The 24968-nt window shown below is 36.9% G+C and overlaps 1 protein-coding gene and 1 pseudogene across 1 annotated transcript in view; both read left to right on the forward strand.

The window, feature by feature from the left end:
• STK3 (serine/threonine kinase 3) overlaps positions 1–24968 on the forward strand; it is a 310806-nt gene that overhangs the window by 87491 nt on the left and 198347 nt on the right. The window contains exons 5-6 of the mRNA XM_024756626.1: positions 8342–8506; positions 9025–9192. Coding sequence (XP_024612394.1) covers positions 8342–8506; positions 9025–9192 — 333 coding nt within the window. The remainder of the gene's footprint in view (positions 1–8341; positions 8507–9024; positions 9193–24968) is intronic.
• Positions 13911–16054, forward strand: LOC112407311 (cell division cycle-associated protein 3 pseudogene; annotated as a pseudogene).

Raw genomic sequence — 24968 nt, forward strand, 5'->3', positions numbered from 1 at the left:
TTTTCTTTTTTTTTTTTAAACTAGGCTCTAAAATACGATTCAAATGATTTTAAAATGACATTGCTGCATTTGTATAGTGACAAATAAAATTAAATCTGTATTGTATTGACGATAACCTAATAAAATCCACAAATGAAGTACTCTGTTGATGAAGTTTTTCATTGGAATAGATTCTTTTTTTTTGCGGTACACGGGCCTCTCACTGTTGTGGCCTCTCCCGTTGCGGAGCACAGGCTCTGGACGCACAGGCTCAGCGGCCGTGGCTCACGGGCCCAGCTGCTCCGCAGCATGTGGGATCTTTCCGGACCGGGGCACAAACCCATGTCCCCTGCGTCGGCAGGCAGACTCTCAACCACTGCGCCACCAGGGAAGCCCATGGAATGGATTCTTGACAGATACTACTAAAAGAAGTGTTAGCTGTGGTTTGAGAATGGATCTAAGCATTTTCCATCTTAGAACTAAAATCTGTGTTACCTCTTTCTGTATAAAGCAGATCCTCTCTTTCGTGTTTTTCTTTTCTCCCTAAATATTTTCAATATAAAACTCACGAGTTTGAAATCTATCTGATGAAAAGTCATAATTATAGAAATAAAGATACTACTTAAAATTTTTATAGTAATGGGAAGAAGTACTTCTCTCTGTTGCCAAAAAGAAATCTATTTGGTAACTGGTTGTGTTTGTATGCAAATGAAATTTGTTAAAAACATTTAAAGATTGTTTGAAAACAAAACTCTGTTTAGGAAAATGACTGTTGACTAACTCCTTTCCCCCTCCACCCCAAATAGTCCGTATGTGTCCAAAGGATATGAAATAAACATCTAGATCAAGGCCTACATCTAGGAAGGCCTGCACTCCTTCCTTTCCTAGTCTCCATTAGTGACACAAAATACGTGTAGAATGGTTTAAATGTTGATATAGATATTGTTCTTTTCCAAAGTTCATTTGCTACCATTGATATTTAAAAGAGACCAAGTAAACATTTTTTGCTCCAAATTTGCTAAGATTTACCTGCATTTTGACACTTACAAGGCTGAAATTTGGCCCATCACTTTTTTTTTTTCTTTCTCCAAACTCCATTTCTTATCGAAGCCAATTTAATAAGATTCAGTGCACTTTCTTTTTAAATTTATGTACCGAAAACTTCACATTTTGGGGTGTACAGTTCTAAGACTTTTGACAAGTGTATAAAGTCTTGTGAGTACCACCAAAATCAAGATATAGAACAGACAGCCCCACACCCCCCAACACCCAGTCCTGCTGTGTGTTTATAGTCACCCCTCTCTCCACACTTAATCTCTGGTCACCACGGATCTGCTTTTTGTTCCTATAGTCTTTTTTTTTTAAACATCTTTATTGGAGTGTAATTGCTTTACAATGCTGTGTTATTTTCTGCTGTATAACAAAGTGAATCAGCTATACACATACATATATCCCCATATCTCCTCCCTCTTGCATCTCCCTCCCACCCTCCAGGTGGACACAAAGCACCGAGCTGATCTCCCTGTGCTATGAGGCTGCTTCCCACTAGCTATCTGTTTTACATTTGGTAGTATATATATGTCCATGCCACTCTCTTATTTCGTCCCAGCTTACCCTTCCCCCTCCCCATGTCCTCAAGTCCATTCTCTCTGTCTGCGTTTTTATTCCTGTCCTGCCCCTAGGTTCTTCAGAACCATATATATATTTTTTAGCTTCCAAATATATGTGTTAGCATACGGTATTTGTTTTTCTCTTTCTGACTAACTTCACTCTGTGTGATAGACTCTAGATCCATCCACCTCACTACAAATAACTCAATTTTGTTTCTTTTTGTGGCTGAGTAATATTCCATTGTATATATGTGCCACATCTTTATCCATTCATCTGTCGATGGACACTTAGGTTGGTTCCATGTGGCTATTGTAAATAGAGCTGCAATGAGCACTGTGGTACATGACTCTTTTTGAATTACGGTTTTCTCATGGTGTATGCCCAGTACTGGGATTGCTGGGTTGTATGGTAGTTCTATTTTTAGTTTTTTAAGGAATCTCCATACTGTTCTCCATAGTGGCTGTATCAGTTTACATTCCCACCAACAGTGCAAGAGGGTTCCCTTTTCTCCACACCCTCTCCAGCATTTATTGTTTGTAGATTTTTTGATGATGGCCATTCTGACTGGTGTGAGGTTATACCTCACTGTAGTTTTGATTTGCATTTCTCTAATGATTAGTGATGGTGAGCATCCATTCATGTGTTTGTTTGACCCATCACTTTTTACCATTTTTCTCATCTTAGTGGAAGGAAGGAAAATGGGCCTCACTTGATATCTGAGTGCCACTTCATAGCTATCATATTTCTATTCTTCAGTTAAGTATTTGAGTTACTCTACTGATGGTCTTTCCTTTCGTTGGACAGGGAACTACTTTTCTTATTCAAAGCCTAATTTTAATGCCAGTTCCTCTTTTCCTTCCCTAATTAATCGCTCTCTACTCTGGTTCCATTTCACTTTGAAAGTGCTTTTTATAGTAGTTTATAAGTCTGTCTTTCATGCTAGGTTGGAACTCCATGAGGTTAAAAGTTAGAGATGTTTTAAATTCAATATAGAGCAGGTGCTTAATAAATGTTTTTTCAGAGAGTGAATGTTTTCTAGGGCTTTTTGGAAAATATACTTTCTTAGATCACTGTTACACATGGCTTATACTCTTATACATGCCACACATGTTATTCTCAGCAACATTGTGACCCGTATGGGATAATTTTATAATTGATACTTCGTTATTTTGATTTGCTTTTCTTTGATAATTAGTGCAGTTTAATATTTTTCATGTGTGTTAACTAGCCCTATTATAAGTTTTGTGAATTGCATATTCATTTCCTTGCCTATTTATTTATTGAGATTTTATTGTTTTTCTTGTGAGCTCTTTATGTTCTAAGTAATTCTGTATACTAAGTATCTTACTGTATTTGCTGTGAATATTTTTCTGTTTTCTAAGCTTGCAGTTTTTATGTAGACAGATCTAATAAATTCTCATAATTCTTTGCTTTTATTGATTAGAAACTCTTCTTGCCTACTGATTTGATACTTACTTTGATTTTTGTTTACTTTTATTTAACTGTTTTTTAAAATGTTTAAATAATTCATCTATGTGTTCTTTTTGGTGGGATTAAGCATCTGTTTTCAATAAAATACTCAGAAAGCTACCTCTGATGTCTTCAGTTAAGGTTACTTTTCAGGCTAGGTGAGTCTGCTTACTTGCTGAGTTCATTTACAGGTATACTTGTTTTGTTTGGCCGGCACACCATTTAAAATAATTTAGATTTGAATGCTAAGATGCAGTAGGCATTCTGCCTGATACACAGGGCTGCTGTTCAGTTTGACTGTTTCTGGCTGGTATCTATTCTTACTGTTGTTAACCACTGTAGCTGTTCTGACTGGTTGGCTTTATGGCTCATGACTGTTCTGATTACACATTGCTTTTACTCTTTGTCAGATACATATTTTGAATATCACCTTTGGAACAAGCCTCGCAACTCCCTGTTTTCTTATATTGAGACTAGTTCATATATTCATGTTTGTGACATCTGGCAGTGATGTGATAGTCTATAGAGTATAGACTATCCCACTACTATAGAGTCAGAAGACGCGTGGGCTTGCCCCTTAAGTAGTTGTGTTTGACAGACCACTCAATTTCTCTGAATTTGTTTCCTCATTTATAGAAAGGGACGATAAAGTGTTTATTTAATTGTGTGAAATGCACATAAAATACTCTATAACGTTAAAGTAATATAAAAATTTAAGTCAACATTATATTTCTGTGTTCTAGAAAATACTTGTTTACTTGTTTATTATTGTTTAAAATGATTTTATTGAGGGATAGGAACCTTTCATTTTGTAGTTGAAGTGAAAAGACTTAAAGTGCAGGTACATTTGAGCCTTAATATTCAGATGGATTGTTAAAATAATACTGTACACAAATAATTTTAAATTAAGACTTATCCATGTACTGGTAGGAATGACTGGATATTGCATCATGTTTTTTGATTAGGGGAAGATATGAAATGACCCCCTGAAGTAGGAGGAGAAAAGCATAATGGGAGAGAGGCTTTAGAAACTTTACACGTTTGCTTCAGATCAGTCCTCTCTACCTTTAATAATTCAGGACCAAATACAGGCTGTGGCCTTAGGTATTCTTGTAAGCTTTGTAAAAACTAGGACAGTTAGTTTCTTCACCACGGTATACCCAGCACTTTTAACAGGATTTACACGAGAGAGCCAGTGAAGTAGATACTTGTTGAAAGAATAAAAATGGATGTCCAAATTAGTGTGAATTTATTATTTATTATAGTCTTTTGTTAAGAAAAGACTCTGAAGATCTTTTTTGCGGTACGCGGGACTCTCACTGCTGTGACCTCTCCCGTTGCGGAGCACAGGCTCCGGATGCGCAGGCTCAGCGGCCATGGCCCACGGGCCCAGCCGCTCTGCGGCATGTGGGATCCTCCCGGACCGGGGCACGAACCCGTGTCCCCCTGCATCGGCAGGCGGACTCTCAACCACTGCACCACCAGGGAAGCCCGACTATGAAGATCTTTTGTTAATTTGTTATAAAATCATAGAGTTGGAATGAACTTTTGAAGTCTTCTAGCATTCAGTGCTTTACAGCAATGACATCAGGTAGATCCTGAGACTTTGAAGTATAGTAAGTCAATTTAATTCTGAACTTTCTCTAATGCAGCTCTGAAATGTAGGGTACAGGAGCAGAGACAACAAATCAAGGAGTTAATGAAGGATTAGTTACTTATTGGTTGGAAATAGTGAAATGCTAAGAGGATAAAAATTGAGGTCTAGGTAACTGAAAAGGTCAGCATTGAAGTAACTAAACACGACACAGTTTCTTGGACTGGTACTGCTTTTGTAACACCCCGAGCTCTTTAATCTTTATCCAGGAATGTGGAATAGGGAGAGGGGAGAGAACCCAGGCCCATATGACAGCACCACCACCTTGCATACCTCTGCAGCGGTGTGGTGTGGTAGCCCTCAGCAGCACTCCTGCCTCCACTCCCCCACCGTGGCTGCAAACCACTAATTAAAAAAACTGGGAACATCAGTTGTTAATATCTCTTTTCTTTTAGTAACTACAAGTCTGTACCCATTCATTAATTATTTATTGAGTGCTAACTGTATGCCAGGCATGGTTCCAAGCATTGTGGATACCTTGGTGAACCAAAGATCTCTGCTCTTGTGGACCCTTTTCTTAGTGCACTGCTGTTCAGTACAAACATAACACGAGCCACATATGTAATTCTAAACTTTCTAGCATCCATATTAAAAAAAAAGTAATAGGTGAAGTTAATTTTAATAATGTATTGAATATATTAATATGTAATATTAATGTTATAACATCTAATATTTTATTAATATCAATAGCTTATATTAAACATTAACAGATTTTAAATAAAATAATATAATTAATATGTACATATCATGTAAAAGTGTAAGCAGTATGTAAGTTATTAATGAGAGACCTTACATTCTCTTTTGGTACTAGGCCTTGAAATTTGGTGTATATTTTGCATTTATAGCATATCTCAGTTTGGGTTAGCTATGTTTCAAATGCTGGGGAGCTACTGTATTGGATAGTGCAGCTTCAGAACATACCGCTTGCTGTCTGTGGACCATGAAGTCAGGCCATCTGGTCTGAGGCAGAGAATCAGTTCCTGGAAGTATTAGAATTTTCAAATAATCCAGACTCTTTACCCATGACCTACAAAGCTTTGCATGATCTGTACAATACTTTATGACAATATATATTGGTGTTGTATTTAAAGGTAAACCACCTGGCAATTTGCTTAGAAATTTTAACATGATAAGGGTTTTTTTTTTTAAATTGAGGTGAAATTCATATAACAGATTTACCATTTTAAAGTGAAAAATTCCTTGGCATTAGTGCATTCACAATGTTGTGTAATTACTACCTCTGTCTAGTTCCAAAATATTTTCATCAACCCCTATTCATTAAGCAGTTTCTCCCCATTCCCCCTCTTCCCCTAGCTCCTGGCAAGTACCAGTTTGCTTTCTTTCTCTATGGATTTACCTATTCTAAATATTTCATATAAATGGACTCATACAATATGTGCCCTTTTGTGCCCAGCTTAATGTTTTTGAGGTCCATCCACATGTCCATACTTTAGTCCTTTTCATGACTGAATAATATTCCATTCCATTGTATGTGTATACCATAATTTGTTTATCCATTAATCTGTTCATAGATATTTGGGTTGTTTCAACATTTTGGCCGTTGTGAGTAGTACTATGAACATTCATGTACGTATTTGTTTGAGTACCAGTTTTCAGTTCTTTTGAGTATTTACCTAGGAATGGGATTGCTGGGTCATATGGTAATTCTGTGGTTAACTTTCTTAAAAAAACTTTCCAAGGAACTTAAATATTGTTTTCCACAATGGTTGCACCAGAAATGCATGAGAATGTCAATTTTTTCACATTCTTGCCAGCACTTGTTACTTTCTATTTTTTAAAATTTTATTATAGCCATCCTAGTGGGTATAAAGTGGTACCTTATTGTGGCTTTGATTTGCATTCCCTAATGACCAATGATGATGATGTTGAACATCTGTCTTTTTATGTGTGACCATTTGTATATCTTCTTTGGAGAAATGTCTATTCAAGTCTTTTGCCATTGGGATTGTTTGCCTTTTCTTGGTTGAGTTAGAAGAGTTCTTTATATATTCTGGATTCCAGACTCTTATCAGATACATGCTTTGCAAATACTTTCTCCCATTCTGTGGGTTGTCTTTTCACTTTCTTCATAATGGCCTTTAATGCACAAAAGTTTTTAATTTTGATAAAATTCAGTTTTATCTGTATTTTTCTCTTGTTGCTCGTGCTTTTCATGCTGTATCTAATGATACATTGCCCAACCCAAGGTCGTGGAGTTTTACCCTTATGTTTTCTTCTAAGACTTTTGTGGTTTTAACTCATATTTAGGTTGTTGATCCATTTTGAGTAAATTTTTGTATATGGTGTGAGGTAGGAGTCCAACTTCAGTTTTTTTTACATGTGAATATCCAGTTGTTCACCCAAGTTATTTCTTGACATGAACCACTGCAGGATTGGTGGTGGTGGAAGCAAGCTTCTTCCAGTAGTTATTTTTACATAGTCTTCATATTTTTATATATTCAATTTTTACTGTATCTTCCTGTTATCCCACTGTGTAGGGGGTATTTGAATTCTTTCTGAGTTTCTTTTTTTTTCCCTTTCTCTCTCTCTCATATAGAGCAATGTCCTCTATCTCTGTATAAATTGAGATTCTTTCCTTTCTCTCAACTTATTTCTTTGGGTTATGCTTATTGTGGTTATGCTTATAGTGTGAAGTAGGTTTTATTATCCTGAGCTATTGATATTACTTGATGTATTTAAAAACTAAGAGGATATTTTTGATAAAAATAGGGACTTTCACAGGTTGCACTTGAATAAGGTTTGTCAAGAGAGGCATGGTGGTTAAAAACATAGATTATGATCAAAGAGGACTCACATCTTGGTTCCAGAAGGAAGTTACTGAACATGTGTAATAACTTCATTTGTCAAATGGTGATAATAATAGTATTTACCTTATAGGGTTGTTATAAGGATAAATGAGATAATGCATGCAAAACTCTTAGCACAATGCCTGGTACAGATAGCACTGCCTCTACTGCGACAACTACTAAGAATCTTTTTTCCCTCCTCTCTCCTCCTTGGCCTTCTTTTCTCCTCCCTCCTCCCTTTTCCTTCCCCTGACAGCCTTTGTTCGTGTTCCCATTTTCCTAGTCTTTCTCTGACATTTCTATTTTTGAGTTCTCATTATTAGGGTCAGAAATCTAGGACCTGGGTGGATTAGGAATGAGCTGGCTGGAAGGAGGAGGAGTGGTATTGGTGTGAACACTTCATGCAGGAGACTCTTGGCAATCCACCCTTTCTCCTTTCCTCTCTTTTATGTAACACTGTTGGTTTCCATTTTCATCAGTAATTGGAGGCACCACAGGGAATGGTGTCTGAATTTACTTTTTCAGGACAGATAGCTGCAATATTGCCACCTCAGTGTTAGATGATATAGGGAATAGTGATTTCTTAGGGTCATGTTGTTTCTTGAGATATGTTATATGTTAGGAATGACATTGATAATTTTAAAGAAAGGAGAAATTGAATGATGACATTTTCTTTCATCAGAAGTTCTCAGTACTTTACCTTTTAGCCTTTTCCTAGAGGCTAATGGTCTTTAGAAAGAAGTGCTTGTTAACAGTGCTCTCTTGTAAGTGTTTATCTAACATGGCATTTCAATTGAGTTTTTAAAATATTTCTTTCCAGTTAACAGAAGATGAAATTGCAACTATTCTTAAATCTACTTTGAAAGGACTAGAATATTTACACTTTATGAGAAAAATACACAGAGATATAAAAGCTGGAAATATTCTCCTCAATACAGAAGGACATGCAAAATTGGCGGATTTTGGAGTTGCTGGTCAGTTAACAGTAAGTGTAATACTTTTGGAAACACTTTTGGTTTATATGTCCAGGTTTGAGTATGACTAAACTTTGATAATATATTTTGGGGGTTATGGAAAGAAATGCGTAACTTCATTATTATCAGGGAGAAGGAGCCATTATTTACATATTATTTATTACTTTTATTTACAATTTAAGAGACATTGAATGAATATGAAAATATACATTGTCATCAAAATGCTTAAATATTCAGAAAGGAAAGCTACATTTGTTCATTTCTGTAGCTTTTATTGTTATAGTACTATCTTTAATGACTGTCTTTAATGAAGGTAGTGGAGATAAGTTACTTGTGGACTCTTGGTTATTTCAGAATTCAAAGTTTCTAAGTATGTCATGTCACAACTAGTTGAAATTTTAGGAAAATAGTTTCAGATATAACCTGTAGTATTTGAGGCTTTCAGATATGTAGTTTAAAGAATATGTTGGCAAATACATTTCCTTAGTGTTTTTGTAGTAATATTTATGTCTGTGTAATGCTTTTGCAGGATACAATGGCAAAACGCAATACTGTGATAGGAACTCCATTTTGGATGGCTCCTGAGGTAATTCAAGAAATAGGCTATAACTGTGTGGCTGACATCTGGTCCCTTGGCATTACTTCTATAGAAATGGCGGAAGGAAAACCTCCTTATGCTGATATACATCCAATGAGGGTAAGAAAATGTCAGTGTTAAAAGTGTTGACGTTTTGTAATGTCAGTGTAAATAAATATAGAGTAAAAAAGTTCATTTGAATTTGGGTTCTGTGCAAAAAATAGTAAAATTATCCGTCAGGGTTAGTGACTGTTTGTTAACTTATTTCCTGCCTCGTAACCTTATTTGGGGGAAAAGAAGCGAAGTCTGTATTTCTCTCTACGGTCGCTGTTCTCCCCCAAAAGTATACCTGTTAAATTTCCCCATAATTTTAATAGAAGAAAGGGTTGGTAAACCCCACTACATTATTCAGTTCATCGTATTCTGAATGGAGTAGTGGGAGGCTTGGAAGAAATCGCTTCTTTTCTACCCACCCTGCATATTGTACCTTTTTGTGTTTTTGTTTCTCCGTTTTTCCTTCTCTGGTCTGGCTAATGTTAAAAAAAAAAATCCTGATTTCTAATATTGCTATGTGTAGGTGAATTAAGCATATTTTTTTAGTGCTTAGTGAGAAAATGGAATTCCTTTTTTGAACATTATTATATGCTTCTATGAACTTGTTTTCTAGGATAAATTTTAGAGTTTTAAATGCATACCTTGCATATTCAAGTCTAATTGTCAATGCTTTATGGTTTGTGATGATGATAGTTTTAAAATTTATTAGTATGTGAATCTCAATTCATTATAGATAAGTACATTTATCTTTGTAAACTTATTGCCCTCTAGTGGCTGTATTCAATTCAAGAAGAAAGGATATAGGAATGAAGGGAGAAAAGAGGTGGGGGAGAGAGAGAGAGAGTATGTGTGTGTGTGAAGAAGAGAAGAGAAGATGGTTTCAGGGTGATTGGAGAAATGTGTGAAGTAAACGGATGGGAGGAAAAAGAATGCAACATTTTAGAATATTTGAAGAAGAATAAATTAGAATTATATCTGATATTACAGTGCTATTGTGGATTGAATTTCAAGTGTAGGTAATAGTGTACGATACTGAAATATTTAAAACTCTGCCTGCCACTTAAAGATAATTCTTTGAGGAATATAATTGTATATAATAGAGTATGTGTCATCTTCCTTGTACATACAAATTCCTCTTGCTAAAGTGAAACATAGAAATAGCATGAATTGTTTGTTTGAAAATACTAAAATGAAATATAACAAGGTCAGCATAAAATCAACAACACAAATTCTCATTTCTTTTCTAATTAGTAAATATCTTTTGTACTTTTAGTTAGAATGTTTTTAGGGTGATCCTCAAAGCTAGATGTGTTTGAGTTTGAGTTAGTGAGGTTAGCTAAACTATCCAGGACAGCCTAGCAAAGTGCCAGAGCTGGGATTTAACCCAGGACTTAGATTATTACTGTTCTGCTTCCTCCAGTATGAATCTCATTTTTTCTAGCCAGATAGTTCCACATACTAAGTTTGACCATGTGGTAGTCTCTGTAGCAGGTAGTAAAGGATTTAAAAAGTAAAACACACTCAGAGTAGCTTCCCTCATCGCAAATTACATGACACTACTCTTTTACAACCAAGTATACTCCTAATCCAACATGATTTCTTTAAAAAAAAAAAAAAGACATACAAAAGAAAATATATATCCATGTCTAAGAATTGAAAACTGAGTCAACCATTTTTTTAATTAAAAAAATAAAAAAGAATCCAGGACCTCCTTCCTACCCAATTAATAGTAAAATCAACTTGAGAAATTCTGGAAGACTTGGCTTGGTTAGGGGTGCCAGTTAAGTAATACCCATACACGGCATACTTACACATCTTCCATCTCCCAGTTCCTACTGTATGTGACTGTATGTGACTGGGTAGACACCTGGCCCACCTTAGTGTGTGTGTCATGCCACTGCCTATTGGAAGATCACTCACAAGCATTTAACATGGGGGGCAGAGGACAGGTATCTTCATTTTGTCTGGGAGTGGACAACGGGATATGGGAGTGTTAATTCACAGAATTAAAATGTCTTGATGGGAATGTCTTGGATGACGACTTCTCTTGTAAAGCTTAATATAGCAGGGTGCAGCCTTTCTTTGTGGTCTGATGTCTCGGTGTCGCTGTCGGGGTGCTATTCCAGATCCCAGAGACACTGGCCAGGAGCATGCGCCAGCCATACTCCTGCCCTGACCTGATGGGGGACTTCAGCACCTCGCCCTCCGACATCATATGGCTAGAAATCACGACTTAGGGGTGAAGCCCAGGATCCCCTTTTTCTCCCGCTTTACATAGTTAAATTTTGGCTTGAATGACATGTTCCGTGCTCATGAAGTCTACTTTCTTACTTTTCATTTTATCTTTTTACCCCCTATGGTAATTTCCTAGGGCTGTCATAACAAATTACTGCAAATTTGGTGGCTTAAAACAATAGAAATTTATTCTCTTACAATTCTGGAGGCCAGAAATTTGAAATGAAGGTGTTGACAAGGCAGCACTCCTTCCAGAGGCTCTAAAGGAGACTCCATTTTTTGCCTCTTCCAGCTTTTGGTGGCTGGCTGCCAGAAATCCTTGGCATTCCTTGGATTGTAGCTGCATCACTTCAGTCTCTGCCTGTATCTTCACATTAACCTTCTCCTCTATGTGTCTGTGTATTTTCCTCTTCTGTCTGTCTCAAATTTCCCTCTGCCTTTCTCTCAAAAGGACACTCGACATTGGATTTAGGGCCCACTCCAATAATCCAGGATGATCTCTTCCTGCAAAGATTTTTTTTTTATTTCAAATGAGGTCCCATTCAAAGGTTCTGGGGATTAGGATGTAGACATATCTTTTGGGGGCTGCTTTTCAACCCACTATATCCTCTATAATCTGTTCTCTTTTTTCAAATTGTATATCATTTAAGATCAATAATGACTAATTTCAGGACGTATCTCCTTGTCTTTCTTTTCCCAATTTTTTTTTATTGTGGTAAAATACACATAACATAAAATATACCGTTTTAACCTTTTTTTTTTTTTTTTTGCGGTACATGGGCCTCTCCCTGTTGTGGCCTCTCCTGTTGTGGAGTACAGGCTCCGGATGCGCAGGCTCAGCGGCCATGGCTCACGGGCCCAGCCGTTCCGCGGCACGTGAAATCTTCCAAGACCGAGGCACGAACCCGTGTCCCCTGCATCGGCAGGCGGACTCTCAACCACTGCACCACCAGGGAAGCCCTAACCATTTTTAAATATACAATTCAGTGGCATTAAGTACATTCACATCACACTGTCTACTACAGAAATTTTTAACATCCCAAACTAAAACTCTGTATACATTAAACAATAACTCTTCATTATCTCCTCCCCCCAGCACCTCATAACCACAGTTCTACTTTCTGTCTCTATGGATTTGACTATTCTAAGCATCTCAGATAAGTAGAATCATACAATATTTGTTCTTTTATGTCTGGCTTCTTTCACTTAGTATAATGTTTTCAAGATTCATTCATTGTTGTAGCCTATATCGGAATTCATTCTTCTTTTTAAGGTTGAATAATATTCCACTGTATGTATGTACCACATTTTGTTTGACCTTTCATCTGTATGTGAACACTTGGGTTGCTTCCACCTTTTGATTGTTGTGACTAATGCTACTATGAGCATGGATGGACATTTATCTCTGTGAGAGTCTGCTTTCAATTCTGTGGGTATATACCTAGAGCTGGGATTGCTGGATCATGTGGTAATTTTATGGTTACGTTTTTGAGGAACCTGCATACTATTTTTTGTAGCATTGTGCTATTTTACATTCTCACCAGCAATGCACAGGGATTCCAATTTCTCCACATTCTTGCCAATACTTATTTTCTGTCTTTTGATAATAGCCATCCTAATGGAAGTGAAGTGTTATCTCATGGTTTTGATTTCCATTTCCCTAATAACTAGTGATGTTGAGCATCTTTTCATGTACTTATTGTCCATTTGTATATCTTTCTTGGAGAAATGTCTATTCAGGTTATTTGCCCATTTTTAAATTGGGTTGTTTTTGTTGTTATTGAGTTTCTGGTCTCATTTTAATTGACTTTTCTCTAGTTTTGGTCTGCCTTTCAGCCAACATTTGCTGGCTGAAGTCTCCTAGCCCTTTGACTTTTTACTGCCTCTGCTTACTGTTCTTCCAGCCATCCCCTGTCAGTTTTTGTACCCCAATTCTAATACTCAGTCTAAGTGCCTTTATAATTCTTCCTTTGTAATCAATCCATTGGGAGGTCTTTGAGTTAAAATGGATTTCAGACTTGCTAGTCTACAAGTAGAGAATTGCTTATTTGTATTTAATTATTAAATTACTTTGCTTCGTGCAGTAGATGTGTGCTGGAGAATTTGTGTAAATATTTAATAGTTGTAAATTGGCATTTAAATTTTTTGGGGTATTATTTTTTAAAAATAATTTTTAATGATTCCTTCAGTGATGAGTATAACACTCTTGAAACTTACCTGCCATGTAATTGTGTATATTTTTATGACGGGACATATCCATTTTAGCAGTAATACAAAATTTAATCATTAAAATATTTTTGATTTAGTATTAACGTTAAAATAGGAGAAATGCATATTCTAATGTGGAGGCAAGAAGTCAACCTTTGGACCAGTTGGAGAATATATCTGCTATCCTACGTTGGTTATTTTGTGTTAGAGAAACTCAGTGTCACCTAAATATGGATGTTTGATTTTTAAAGACAAGTACCCTCGCATTTTCTTCTTATATTCTTTTACTTCTGTTCCCCTTTTCTTTATTTCCTTCTACACATATTTAGGGTACATTTATCATGTCCCAGTCAGACTTTGAGGATGTAGTGGTAAGCAGAGCAAGTATGTTTCCTGTTCTCTTGGAACTTCCATTCCAGTGATAACTAGCATTCTAATGATAGAATTATTTAGCTTTCTGTGTGTGTGTGTGTGTGTGTGTGTATGTGTGTGTGTGTGTAGAGGGTGTGCATATATATTCAGTTGTTTAGAACGTAAGACCGTATACTGTAACAACTTTTATTCAAGTATAGGTATGTATGTATATTACAAATTATAAAGGATTTTTTATTATTTTGGCATTACATACATTACTTGTTTTTCTCCTTTGAACTTATCCTCATCTTCCCTTTTTCCCCTCTCCCCACTGCTGCCTTTACTTCCTTTGACTGTTCCCTGTTGCCTAACAGTGTGTGTACATGAATGCTCACACAATCCCTTTCATACTTTTTTTTTTTGCGGTACGTGGGCCCCTCACTGTTGTGGCCTCTCCCGTTGCGGAGCACAGGCTCCAGATGTGCAGGCTCAGCGGCCATGGCTCACGGGCCTAGCTGCTCCGCGGCATGTGGGATCTTCCCGGACCGGGGCACAAACCCGCATCCCCTGCATTGGCAGGCGGACTCTCAACCACTGCGCCACCAGGGAAGCCCTCCCTTTCATACTTTTACTTTTCTTTCTTTTCATACTGCCTCTCTTCCTCCCTATCTGTTCCCTATATTTTTCTGCCTGATTATTTTAAGTGATACCTTGATTCTACTAACTATACTTTCAGATCAGAAATAGCCAAGGATCCACAGGAGTGGGCAAATTGGATCATTGGAGAATTTCAGTATTACTTCCAGGACATGTGGTTTTTCACTCTATTTGAAAGTTAGAGTTGTTCTGCCCTGTGGTTCTAATACATATGGGAGTACAAGGCATTCCAGCCCCAAAATTGAGGATTAAGGTTTATTACAGTGACAGTTTCAACATATTTCTGTCTAGTCAGAGTTATTATTCTTAAAGAGATGAATAAGCAAGGAAAACAGAATAAACAGATCTCAGCTTCTCTTGGTTGAGTCTGCTGAGGTCACCCCATGGGTTTCACACGGAAGGCAAATTCCCACTGTTAATTTATATTCAAACCTTGCCATTGGTGTTGCCAAGTCCTCTGTAAACATGATTAGTTTGGTAACTACTGAGGAAGCAATCATCATTTTCTCACTGACATACTAATTATGTGAATATGAATTGTAGTGTTGGAGACATATTTCCATTAAGTATTGCTTAGATAAAGAAGTATAGTAGGAGGATTGAGCTGCTTTGTACCCAAAGGTGGAATTGGGGCCCGGCATCCCCTCCTTGCCTGGGCTGAGCCCTGCCCCATCCTATTTCTCCTGGTTGAGGTGGGCTCAGCCAAGAGTGTCCCAGTCATTCCAGTGCAGCCCGCTGCACAACAAGCTTCTGGCTCAAGTTTCAGACCCACGTTCACCCATTGCTGGTGTCCTGTGCACTCCCATCCAGGTAGCGAGCTCTCCACAGCCAAACCTGCCAGCAGCAGAGCAGCTGGAGGATCCTAAGCAGGCCCAGGACTCAGATCCCCGTTCTCCTACCCTTGGCATTGCACGGACACCTATGAAGACCAGCGGAAAGCCCCCAAGCCCACTGGTGAAACAGCTGAGTGACGTATTTGAGACTGAAGACCCCAGATTAAGTCTTCCCTCAGAACCTATTCTGCCCCTAGAGACACTTTCATCTTCTCAACTGGACTTGCCTCTGGGCACCCAGTTTTCCCTTGAGGATCAGACTGAGACTCCTTTCCAAGCAGGTGTTTTCCAAGGAGGAAACAGGACATCCCTCAGAGACCCCTATAGCCAGCCAGCGCTTGGACAAGCCCTTGAGAGACCCCGACACTCCTTGATCTTCAGGTTCTAAGCGCAGCAGACAGAAACCAAACAGCAAGGTGCTAGGGAGATCTTCTCTCACCATCTTACAGGGTGACAACTCCCTTGGGACTCTGACACCACGACAGGGTAAGCAGCCTTCTCCCCTGAGTGAAAATGTTAGGGAACTAAAGGAAGGGGCCGTTCTGGGAACTGCACGACTTCTGAAAACTGGAGGATGAGCATGGGAGCAAGGCCAGGGCCATGGCAAAGAAAATCGGCACTTCGCTTTGGTAGAGAACTAGGCTGTGCATGGGCCCAGCACGGGACTCACCACCAGGGGCCTAGTGACGTTCTGTGTCCTCTCACCCCTTCTTTCCCTGGGAGACTGGAAAGGCTCATTTTCTTCAACTCCTCCTATTACTACCAACTCTGGGACTGAGAGCTTCCTTAGCTTTCTTTGTGTCTTATGTGTTTCTGTATATTGTAGGAAGTGATTTAAAAAAAAAAAAGTTACACTAGACTCCATCTATTTAAGATTTTAATGTGGGATACTGACAAAGGCAGTATTTCTCTGTATATGTGTGGTAGCACTCACAGGAGACAATTTAAATTGATTTATTAATGATTGAAAGATGATTTACATTTCATACTTAAAAAATAATTAATTGATATTATTACATTGAATTTTTTTTTATATACAGCAGGTTCTTATTAGTCATCCATTTTATACACATCAGTGTATACATGTCAATCCCAGTCGCCCAATTCATCTCACCCCCACCCCCGCCCCCCACTGCTTTCCCCACTTGGTGTCCATACGTTTGTTCTCTACATCTGTGTCTCATTTCTGTCCTGCAAACTGGTTCATCTGTACCATTTTTCTAGGTTTCACGTATATGCGTTAATATACAATATTTGTTTTTCTCTTTCTGACTTACTTCACTCTGTATGACAGTCTCTAGATTCATCCACGTCTCTACAAATAATCTTCAGATGCTTTGTATTTCTGCAGTGTCTGTTGTAAGTTCTCCTTTTTCATTTCTCATTTTATTGATTTGAGTCCTCTCCCTGTTTTTCCTGATGAGTTTGGCTAATGGTTTTTCAATTTTGTTTATCTTCTCAAAGAACATTTGGATCATCATGTTTTCATTGTCATTTGTCTCTAGGTGTTTTTTGATTTCCTCTTTGATTTCTTAAGCAATTCTTGATTATTTAGTAACGTATTGTTTAGCCTCCATGTGTCTGTGTTTTTTACGTTTTTTTCCCATAATTGATTTCTAATCTCACTGCATTGTGGTCAGAAAAGATGCTTGATATGATTTCAGTTTTCTTAAGTTTACTGAGGCTTGATTTGTGACCCAAGACGTGAACTATCCTGGAGAATGTTCTGTGCACACTTGAGAAGAAAGTGTAATCTGCTGGTTTGGGGTGGAATGTCCTATAAATATCAATTAAGTCCATCTTGTTTAATGTATCATTTAAAGCTTGTGTCTCCTTATTTAGTTTCATTTTGGATGATCTGTCCATTGTTGAAAGTGGGATGTTGAAGTCCCCTACTATGACTGTGTTACTGTCAATTTCCCCTTTTATGGCTGTTAGCATTTGCCTTATGTATTGAGGTGCTCCTATGTTGGGTGCATATATATTTATAATTGTTATATCTTCTTCTTGGATTCATCCCTTGATCATTATGTAGTATCCTTCCTTGTCTCTTGTAACATTCTTTATTTTAAAGTCTGTTTTTTCTGATATGAGTATTGCTACTCCAGCTTTCTTTTGATTTCCATTTACATGGAATATATTTTTCCATCCCCTCACTTTCAGTTTGTATGTGTCCCTAGGTCTGAACTGGGTCTCCTGTAGACAGCATATATATGGGTCTTGTTTTTGTATCCATTCAGTGAGCCTGTGTCTTTTGGTTGGAGCATTTAATCCATTCACGTTTAAGGTAATCGACAGCTATGTTCCTATTACTATTTTCTTAGTTGTTTTGAGTTTGTTTTTGTAGGTCCTTTTCTTCTCTTGTGTTTCCCACTTAGAGAAGTTCTTTTAGCATTTGTTGTAGAACTGGTTTGGTAGTGCTGAATTCTCTTAGCTTTTGCTTGTCTGTAAAGCTTTTGATTTCTCCACCGAATCTGAATGAGATCCTTGCTGCGTAGAGTAATCTTGGTTGTAGGTTCTTCCCTTTCATCATTTTAAGTGTATCATGCTACTCCCTTCTGGCTTGTAGAATTTCTGCTGAGAAATCAGCTGTTAACCTTATGGGAGTTCCCTTGTATGGTATTTGTCCTTTTTCCCTTGCTGCTTTCAGTAATTTTTCTTTGTCTTTATTTTTTGCAAGTTTGGTTACTGTGTGTCTCGACGTGTTTCTCCTCGGGTTTATCCTGTATGGGTCTCTCTGCACTTCCGGGCCTTGGGTAGCTATTTCCTTTCCCATGTTAGGGAAGTTTTCGACTATAATCTCTACAAATATTTTCTCGGGTCCTTTCTCTCTCTCTTCTCCTTCTGGGACCCCTATAATGCGAATGTTTTTGCGTTTAACGTTGTCCCAGAGGTCTCTTAGGCTGTCTTCATTTCTTTTCATTGTTTTTTCTTTATTCTGTTCCGCAGCAGTGAATTCTACCATTCTGTCTTCCAGGTCACTTATCCGTTCTTCTGGCTCATTTATTCTGCTGTTTTCTCCTTCTAGTGTAGTTTTCATTTCAGTCATTGTATTGTTTTTCTCTGTTTGTTTGTTCTTTAATTCTTCTACATCTTTGTTAAACATTTCTTGCATCTTCTCGATCTTTGCCTCCATTCTTTTTCCAGGGTCCTGGATCATCTTCACTCTCATTATTTTGAATTCTTTTTCTGGAAGGCTGCCTATCTCCTCTTCATTTAGTTGTTTTTCTGGGGTTTTATCTTGTTCCTTCATCTGGTACATAGCCCTCTGCCTTTTCATCTTGTCTATCTTTCTGTGAATGTGGTTATTGTTCCACAGGCTGCAGGATTGTAGTTCTTGCTTGTACTGCATTTCATAATTTTTTGACTCTGATCCATAGTATGAAATATATTTCACATTGTGACCTATTATGCACATGTGTGCATGTATGTGTGTGCACACAGTTGAAACAAAATATACATAAAACAGTACTTACCTATGCATGTTCATAATGGGTTACATGTGAAATATATTTCATACTATGAATCACTGTTTGTGATCCACTCTGATTTCTGTTCTATCACAGTCTTCTCTTCTTCTACTGTATTTCATCTTTTCATTAAAAAAAAAAAAGTGGTCCAAATCCATTCAGTTGATTTCATGACCAAGTATTGGTTTGTAACTTGCATCTGAAGAGGAAGAATCACTGTATCTTTGGAAATGTGATTTCTTCCAATGCCATAATGCTTTCCTTGTTGCCACATGATAGTGGTGTGACCTGGCGTTTGAGACTTGTGAGTCCTGAATCAATTCTGTTATCTGTCAGTTAGTTATAGTGGGCTCTCAATTAATTTTCCAGTTCACGGAATTGTTGTGAAGATCATATAAGACAATGTAAGTGAGCAATACATGTAAAATAGTAAATACTTCAGAAATATTAGGTAGCATTATTAAGTTTTCAAGTCTCAAATTGAGATATTAAAATAGTTCAAGTTCTTGCAGAGAGTAGGTTTTTTTTTTTAACGTTTTATTTTATATTGGAGCATAGCCGATTAACAATGTTGTGAGAGTTTCAGGTGCACAGCAAAACGACTCAGCCATAGATATACATGTATCCATTCTTCCCCGGACTCCCCTCCCATCCAGGCTGCCACATGACATTGAGCAGAGTTCCCTGTGTTATACAGTAGGTCCTTGTTGGTTATCCCTTTTAAATGTAGCAGCGTGTACATGTCAATCCACTTAGGGAGCTTTTGGCCATGGAAAGGATCAGGCAATTGCTTCATCATCACCTTATTTTGTTTGGGGCTATCGAGTAGGTTTGGCGGTATTGGGACCTTATGCAGTACCCAAGGGAGCTTATTGCCAGCTGTGGGAGGTTGCTGAAAGCTTTAAAGCCCTTACTTATGGCTGCTGAGATGACTTCTGCAGCCTCCACTGGAAACAGTATGGAAATAATGAGCCCATGAGGACACAGAGACATGTAGACTCTCTTTTCTAACCTCAGGTCAGACTGTGATATACAGATGTTTTCTACTTCATTTTCACTGTATACTTGCTCAGTAATGGAAACTGTGATTCACAAGAGAGTAGAATGAATTTTTTCTGGAGCAGAGAATTCAGAGTCATTGGACCCCCAAAATTTCAGTTAAATATTGGTTTGTGTGTAGATGTGCATTTTGTTGGTGAGAGAGTTCACAGTTTTCATCAATGAAAATAAGAGTTTCTTGACCCCCAAAGATTGAGAACTATGGCTTTCAGTAATAATATTGGTGACCCTCAAGAGAGTTTCTTATTATATTGTGTATTTAGGATGTGGTTTTGTTTAGTATTTACTTTATTATAGCATGTCACTGTTCTGTGTTTTAATCTGGAACCAGTAACTATATATGCATATGGCATCTATGATTTCCCCCCAAACCCCTAATACTCTTTTACTTCTGGAAAGGTTAGTTTTAGGTATGTCTAATTACTGTCTGAATTTCCTCATTCCACTGATTTAAAAAAATCTTTTTTTCTCTCAATTCTCACCTTTTCTCTGTCTTTTATTTTTTTTTAAACTTACTTTGTATTATAGTAATGATTATGTTGTCTTATTTCCTCTCTTAGATCTAAGTTTTAAATGCAAGTGTGTTTCATTTTTGTGTGTCTAATTGAACCTAGTGGAGTGACTTACATAAGAGCATCCAATAAATGTTTTTGTTGAATATGTGCTCAATTACCTTTCTTATCTCAAAGACACTTTGTGGTGGTAATATTGAAATCTAGCAAGCTCAGATTCTTCTTTCATACAATAATAATGTTGTACTTGTAGGTTAGAATAAGAGTGAAATAAGCTGAAAAATGAAAGTAAATGCTAATTAAATACAACTTGAAAGCCCTATCCTTGCTCATGGCTTGACTTTCAAACTTTTACTAAGTGCAGTTTATTTATTTAAAATTTCAATTTTATTTATTTTTTATTTATTTATTTTTTATACAGCAGGTTCTTATTAGTTATCTATTTCATACATATTAGTGTATATATGTCAGTCCCAATCTCCCAATTCATCACACCACCACTCCACTTTCCCCCCTTGGTGTCCATACATTTGTTCTCTACATCTGTGTCTCTATAAAATATCAGTTTTAAATTGATTTAATTCATACATACATATATATACATATACATTTATTTATTATTTTATTTATTTATTATTTTGGGGGGCACTTTAGATCCTGGAGATCAGAAAGACTTAATGTTGGCCTCTGGACAGTAGTTTTAGTTTGCTAATGGGGATATAATCATTAACCCTGTTGAGGGTCTTAAAAGCAATTGTATAGACTTACTATATTGATCATAGTAAGTTTTGTTGTGTTTTGTTTTTAAACCTGTCATAGAAACTGTTTAGGCTAACATATATTTTAGAAGACGTAAATATCTAGGTGTGTTTGTGTTAGGAGGTTGGGTGGTATCTGAGGGCAGGTGTTGACTCTGTAATTTCAAGTGTACAACACTTAATTCATGATGTTTTTGGAGGAAATGCTGTCTGTAGCAAACTTGACTTTTGAAATCATGGCTGATCAGACATATTTTTAAAAATGAAGATAGTCAGACACTTGTAAGTCAGACACATCTGACTTAAACAAAAACTATGTATTTTAGTTAAATTCTTGCAGAGTAGAATTTTCAGCTGTCCTAGAGGACTATATTAATTACAGATTATTTGTTTATCTTTACTTGGTTTTCAGTATAACTTTTACATAAATAGAATCATCTTCATTACATCTGGGATCATTTAAATAGCATAATTACATGTAGTTGTGCTATATAATGAAAGGTAAGGGATAAATGATCAGAGGTGACTTTATAAGCATTGCAGTTAAGTGACTTATAAACTGAAGGTTACCATTTTAATTGGAAGGTTTGTGGATCTCTTAAATTCTGTAATCAAATGAGTGATATCAAAGGAAGAAGTAATTTAACATAACAATTGTGGCTTACACTGAACATATGTTCCTGTTAATAAGTTGCATTATAGTCTTTAAGGACTTGTATGTAGTTAGTACATTTTGGTTCATTTGATACCCACAGTTTTTCTTAATTTTTATTAGTGAGTTGTTACAGTGGTTAACAAGAAATACACAGATTTAAGTTGCAATAGTTTTCCCAGGGTTATATGATCTAACTTCACAAGCTTCTTGGACATATGTAGATGCTTTTCTATTTTGCTTTAGTTATGACATACAATTGATATAGGCAAGCATGAAAGCTTGGGCAAATTTTCATTGCTTTTTCTGGATCTTGCTCAGGTTCTGTGGTATTTATGTAAAGCACAATTTTGTTACTTGGGAATGCATGTTGAAATTATCATGTGCACTATTTTGCTGTAGGCCTGTTGGCACTGCCACAAAGGTAATACACTGCAGTAGGCCATTTCCTTGTCGGCTGCATTTACAATTTAATAGAAATATTACATGACTTTTTAAACAAGTGTTTTGGCAGGGAGGAAATGGCAGATTCCTTACAAACAAGCATAGCTTCCTTTCCTTAACCACACTCCAGCTACTCAAGAAATTGTACTTGGTTTCAAGTTTGGGGGTTTGAGGGTAGAATGGGAAGTCAGGTTGAAACAGGAATGACATTGATATTTATTGATACTATAAAATAGTTATGTATTTTTAACTGCTGGATTTTATTACTATATAGTTTCAGTGAGTGACAACCAATATATTTCTGAATTAGGGCCGAGTTTATTTTTATGCAGTTCACCTGGCTGGGACTATCTGGTTTTGATTGGTTGAAAAGGTCAGGACTACCAGATAGGCTCTAAAATGTTAGTTTACTTTTTGTAAGTTTTTTTTATAGTTTTGGCTTTGCTGCATATATTGGTCTTCATGATATTTGCCTAAGCGCTACTTCTTTCATATCAATGATGATTTTATCTTGAAGATGAATCACTTTGGAGGGTAGAGAATATGAAAAGAAAATTTGGTAGGCTTGTTAGCACTGACATACAACATAATGGATTCCTAGCACATCTTTTGGTCAGTTTGTTTTAGTTCTCTATTGTGTGTTTCAAATTTGAAAGGTCACGTTTACACTTCTTTTTTCTTGGATGTTATTCCATCCTATCACATTCTTATTTTATTTAGTTCTTTGAATCTTAAGTCATTTGTAGTTTTGGATAAAATGCTGATCTCTTTAATTCTAAAGTATTTTATACTTTTGGGAACTCCACAGGAAAAAAAATGCACTTTACTTTCAGCCTTGACTTTGGCCACATTTTACTTTCTAGTGTAGATCCCGGCTTTTTCTTCTGTACAGAAAGAGAACAGTTTATAGTTAGGTCTTTCCCCTTTTCTTTTCTTATTGCTTCTGACTTCTTAGCCAGCTTACCTGGCAGCTGTAGTAAGTTATGCTGCTGTGGTGTGGTAGAGACTGGCATTGGGTGTGTTCTTATAGCCATCACAGCATTGGCTTTTGTTATTTTCCATGTTTCAGTTTGTTGGTAATGGACATATGGACGTCATATGTTCCACAGAGTACTGTATGAAGCCAATTTGAACTGTTTCCATTTGCCTCCAGTCCAATCATGATATTTATTTTTCCATGGCACTTACCCAGATTATCCATACCTCCTGCTTAGCTTGTGTCACTGCCACCATGGACTGTATTTCTTCTGATTGCCTCCAGTTTTTCACAGTATCTAATTGCCTATTCTGCCTTAGCTTTCTTTGCACTGCATTGATTGATGTTTATAAAATATCCCAAGATCTTTTAGATAACAGATACTCAGGTGCAGAAAAGTATGATATTCAGCTTGTTTTTTGTTTATATATAAGGAAAGTTTTATATCCAGCCTTATAGAGTGGAATTGAATATGCTAGTGGAAAACTTAGAAGAGTAACTGTGTGGTTTTAGCCAATATTGCTTACTTTTTAGTATCAACAATAACAGCAATGTGATCTCCCAGAGAACCTTTGATATAACAAATCAGGTCATAATTCTATTGCTGAATTTTGAAGAGAAGATCCTGGATGCTTCTTTCTAGGCTTGAGAAAATATGGCTACATTATTGTTTACCATAGCTGTTCTTCACCTCTTAGCCCTCTATAACGTCATTTTAGATACTGATTTTCAGAATATGAATAAATGAGTTGCAGTCATTTCATGACATTAGGTCAGTCAACTATTACCGTGACCTAGAAGCTTTGGCTTTACAAAGGAATGCATTTATTCATTCATTTAGCAGATATTTACTGAGCACCTACTATGTGCTAGGGACTGTTCTAGGTGCTGAGGATGCAGCAGCAAAAAAAAAAAAAAGATGAAAAATTCTCTTTATTGCTTTTGTATTCTAATGAGGGAGAGAGATAATAAAGAAGAGAAGTAAATACAGCATCTAGTATGTTAGTAATAAGTCCTGCAGTAGAAAAAATAATGCAGGGAAGTGAGATAGGAAATTTCAGCGACGGAGTGGAGTGGTTGATGTACAGTACTGGATTGCTAGTGAAGGCCTCACTAAGGAGATGACACTTGAATAAAAACTTAAAGAAAATGAAGATATGTGTGTACGGAATATACCAGGTAGAGGCAACTAACTGCAAGTTCAGTGGTCCTGAAGTGGGAGTGTGGTAACTCCAGGTGCGGATCATAGAGACTTGAAGGTTATAGTAAATACTTAGGCTTTTATTCTGAATAGGTGAGAAGTCATTGAGGATTTCTGAGTAGAGGAGTGACATGAGAATGAATAGCCTGGAGAGTTACAAGGGTGGAATCACATAAACTAGTTTAGGAGACTTGTATGAACCATGCAAGAGATGATTGGATGAGGATGTTAAAAGCAGTGAAGATAGTGAGAAGTAGTTGGTTTCTGGTATATTTTTAAAAGTAGATTAACAGGGTTTGTTGATGGATCAGGTGCATGAGAACACTGAAAATGCTTAAAACCATTCTGTACAACTTTGGGAGATGGTCTTTTTTCCACTATCAAAATATAAGGCAGAAAATTGAATGGAATGTAGAGTTTATTCTTCCAGGAAGCCCAACTACAAATGTAATGCATGTTTATTGTGGAAAGGAAGGAAGGAGG

Source organism: Neophocaena asiaeorientalis, unplaced genomic scaffold (assembly GCF_003031525.2).
Source record: "Neophocaena asiaeorientalis asiaeorientalis breed wild unplaced genomic scaffold, Neophocaena_asiaeorientalis_V1.1 scaffold29, whole genome shotgun sequence".
NCBI lineage: Eukaryota > Metazoa > Chordata > Mammalia > Artiodactyla > Phocoenidae > Neophocaena > Neophocaena asiaeorientalis.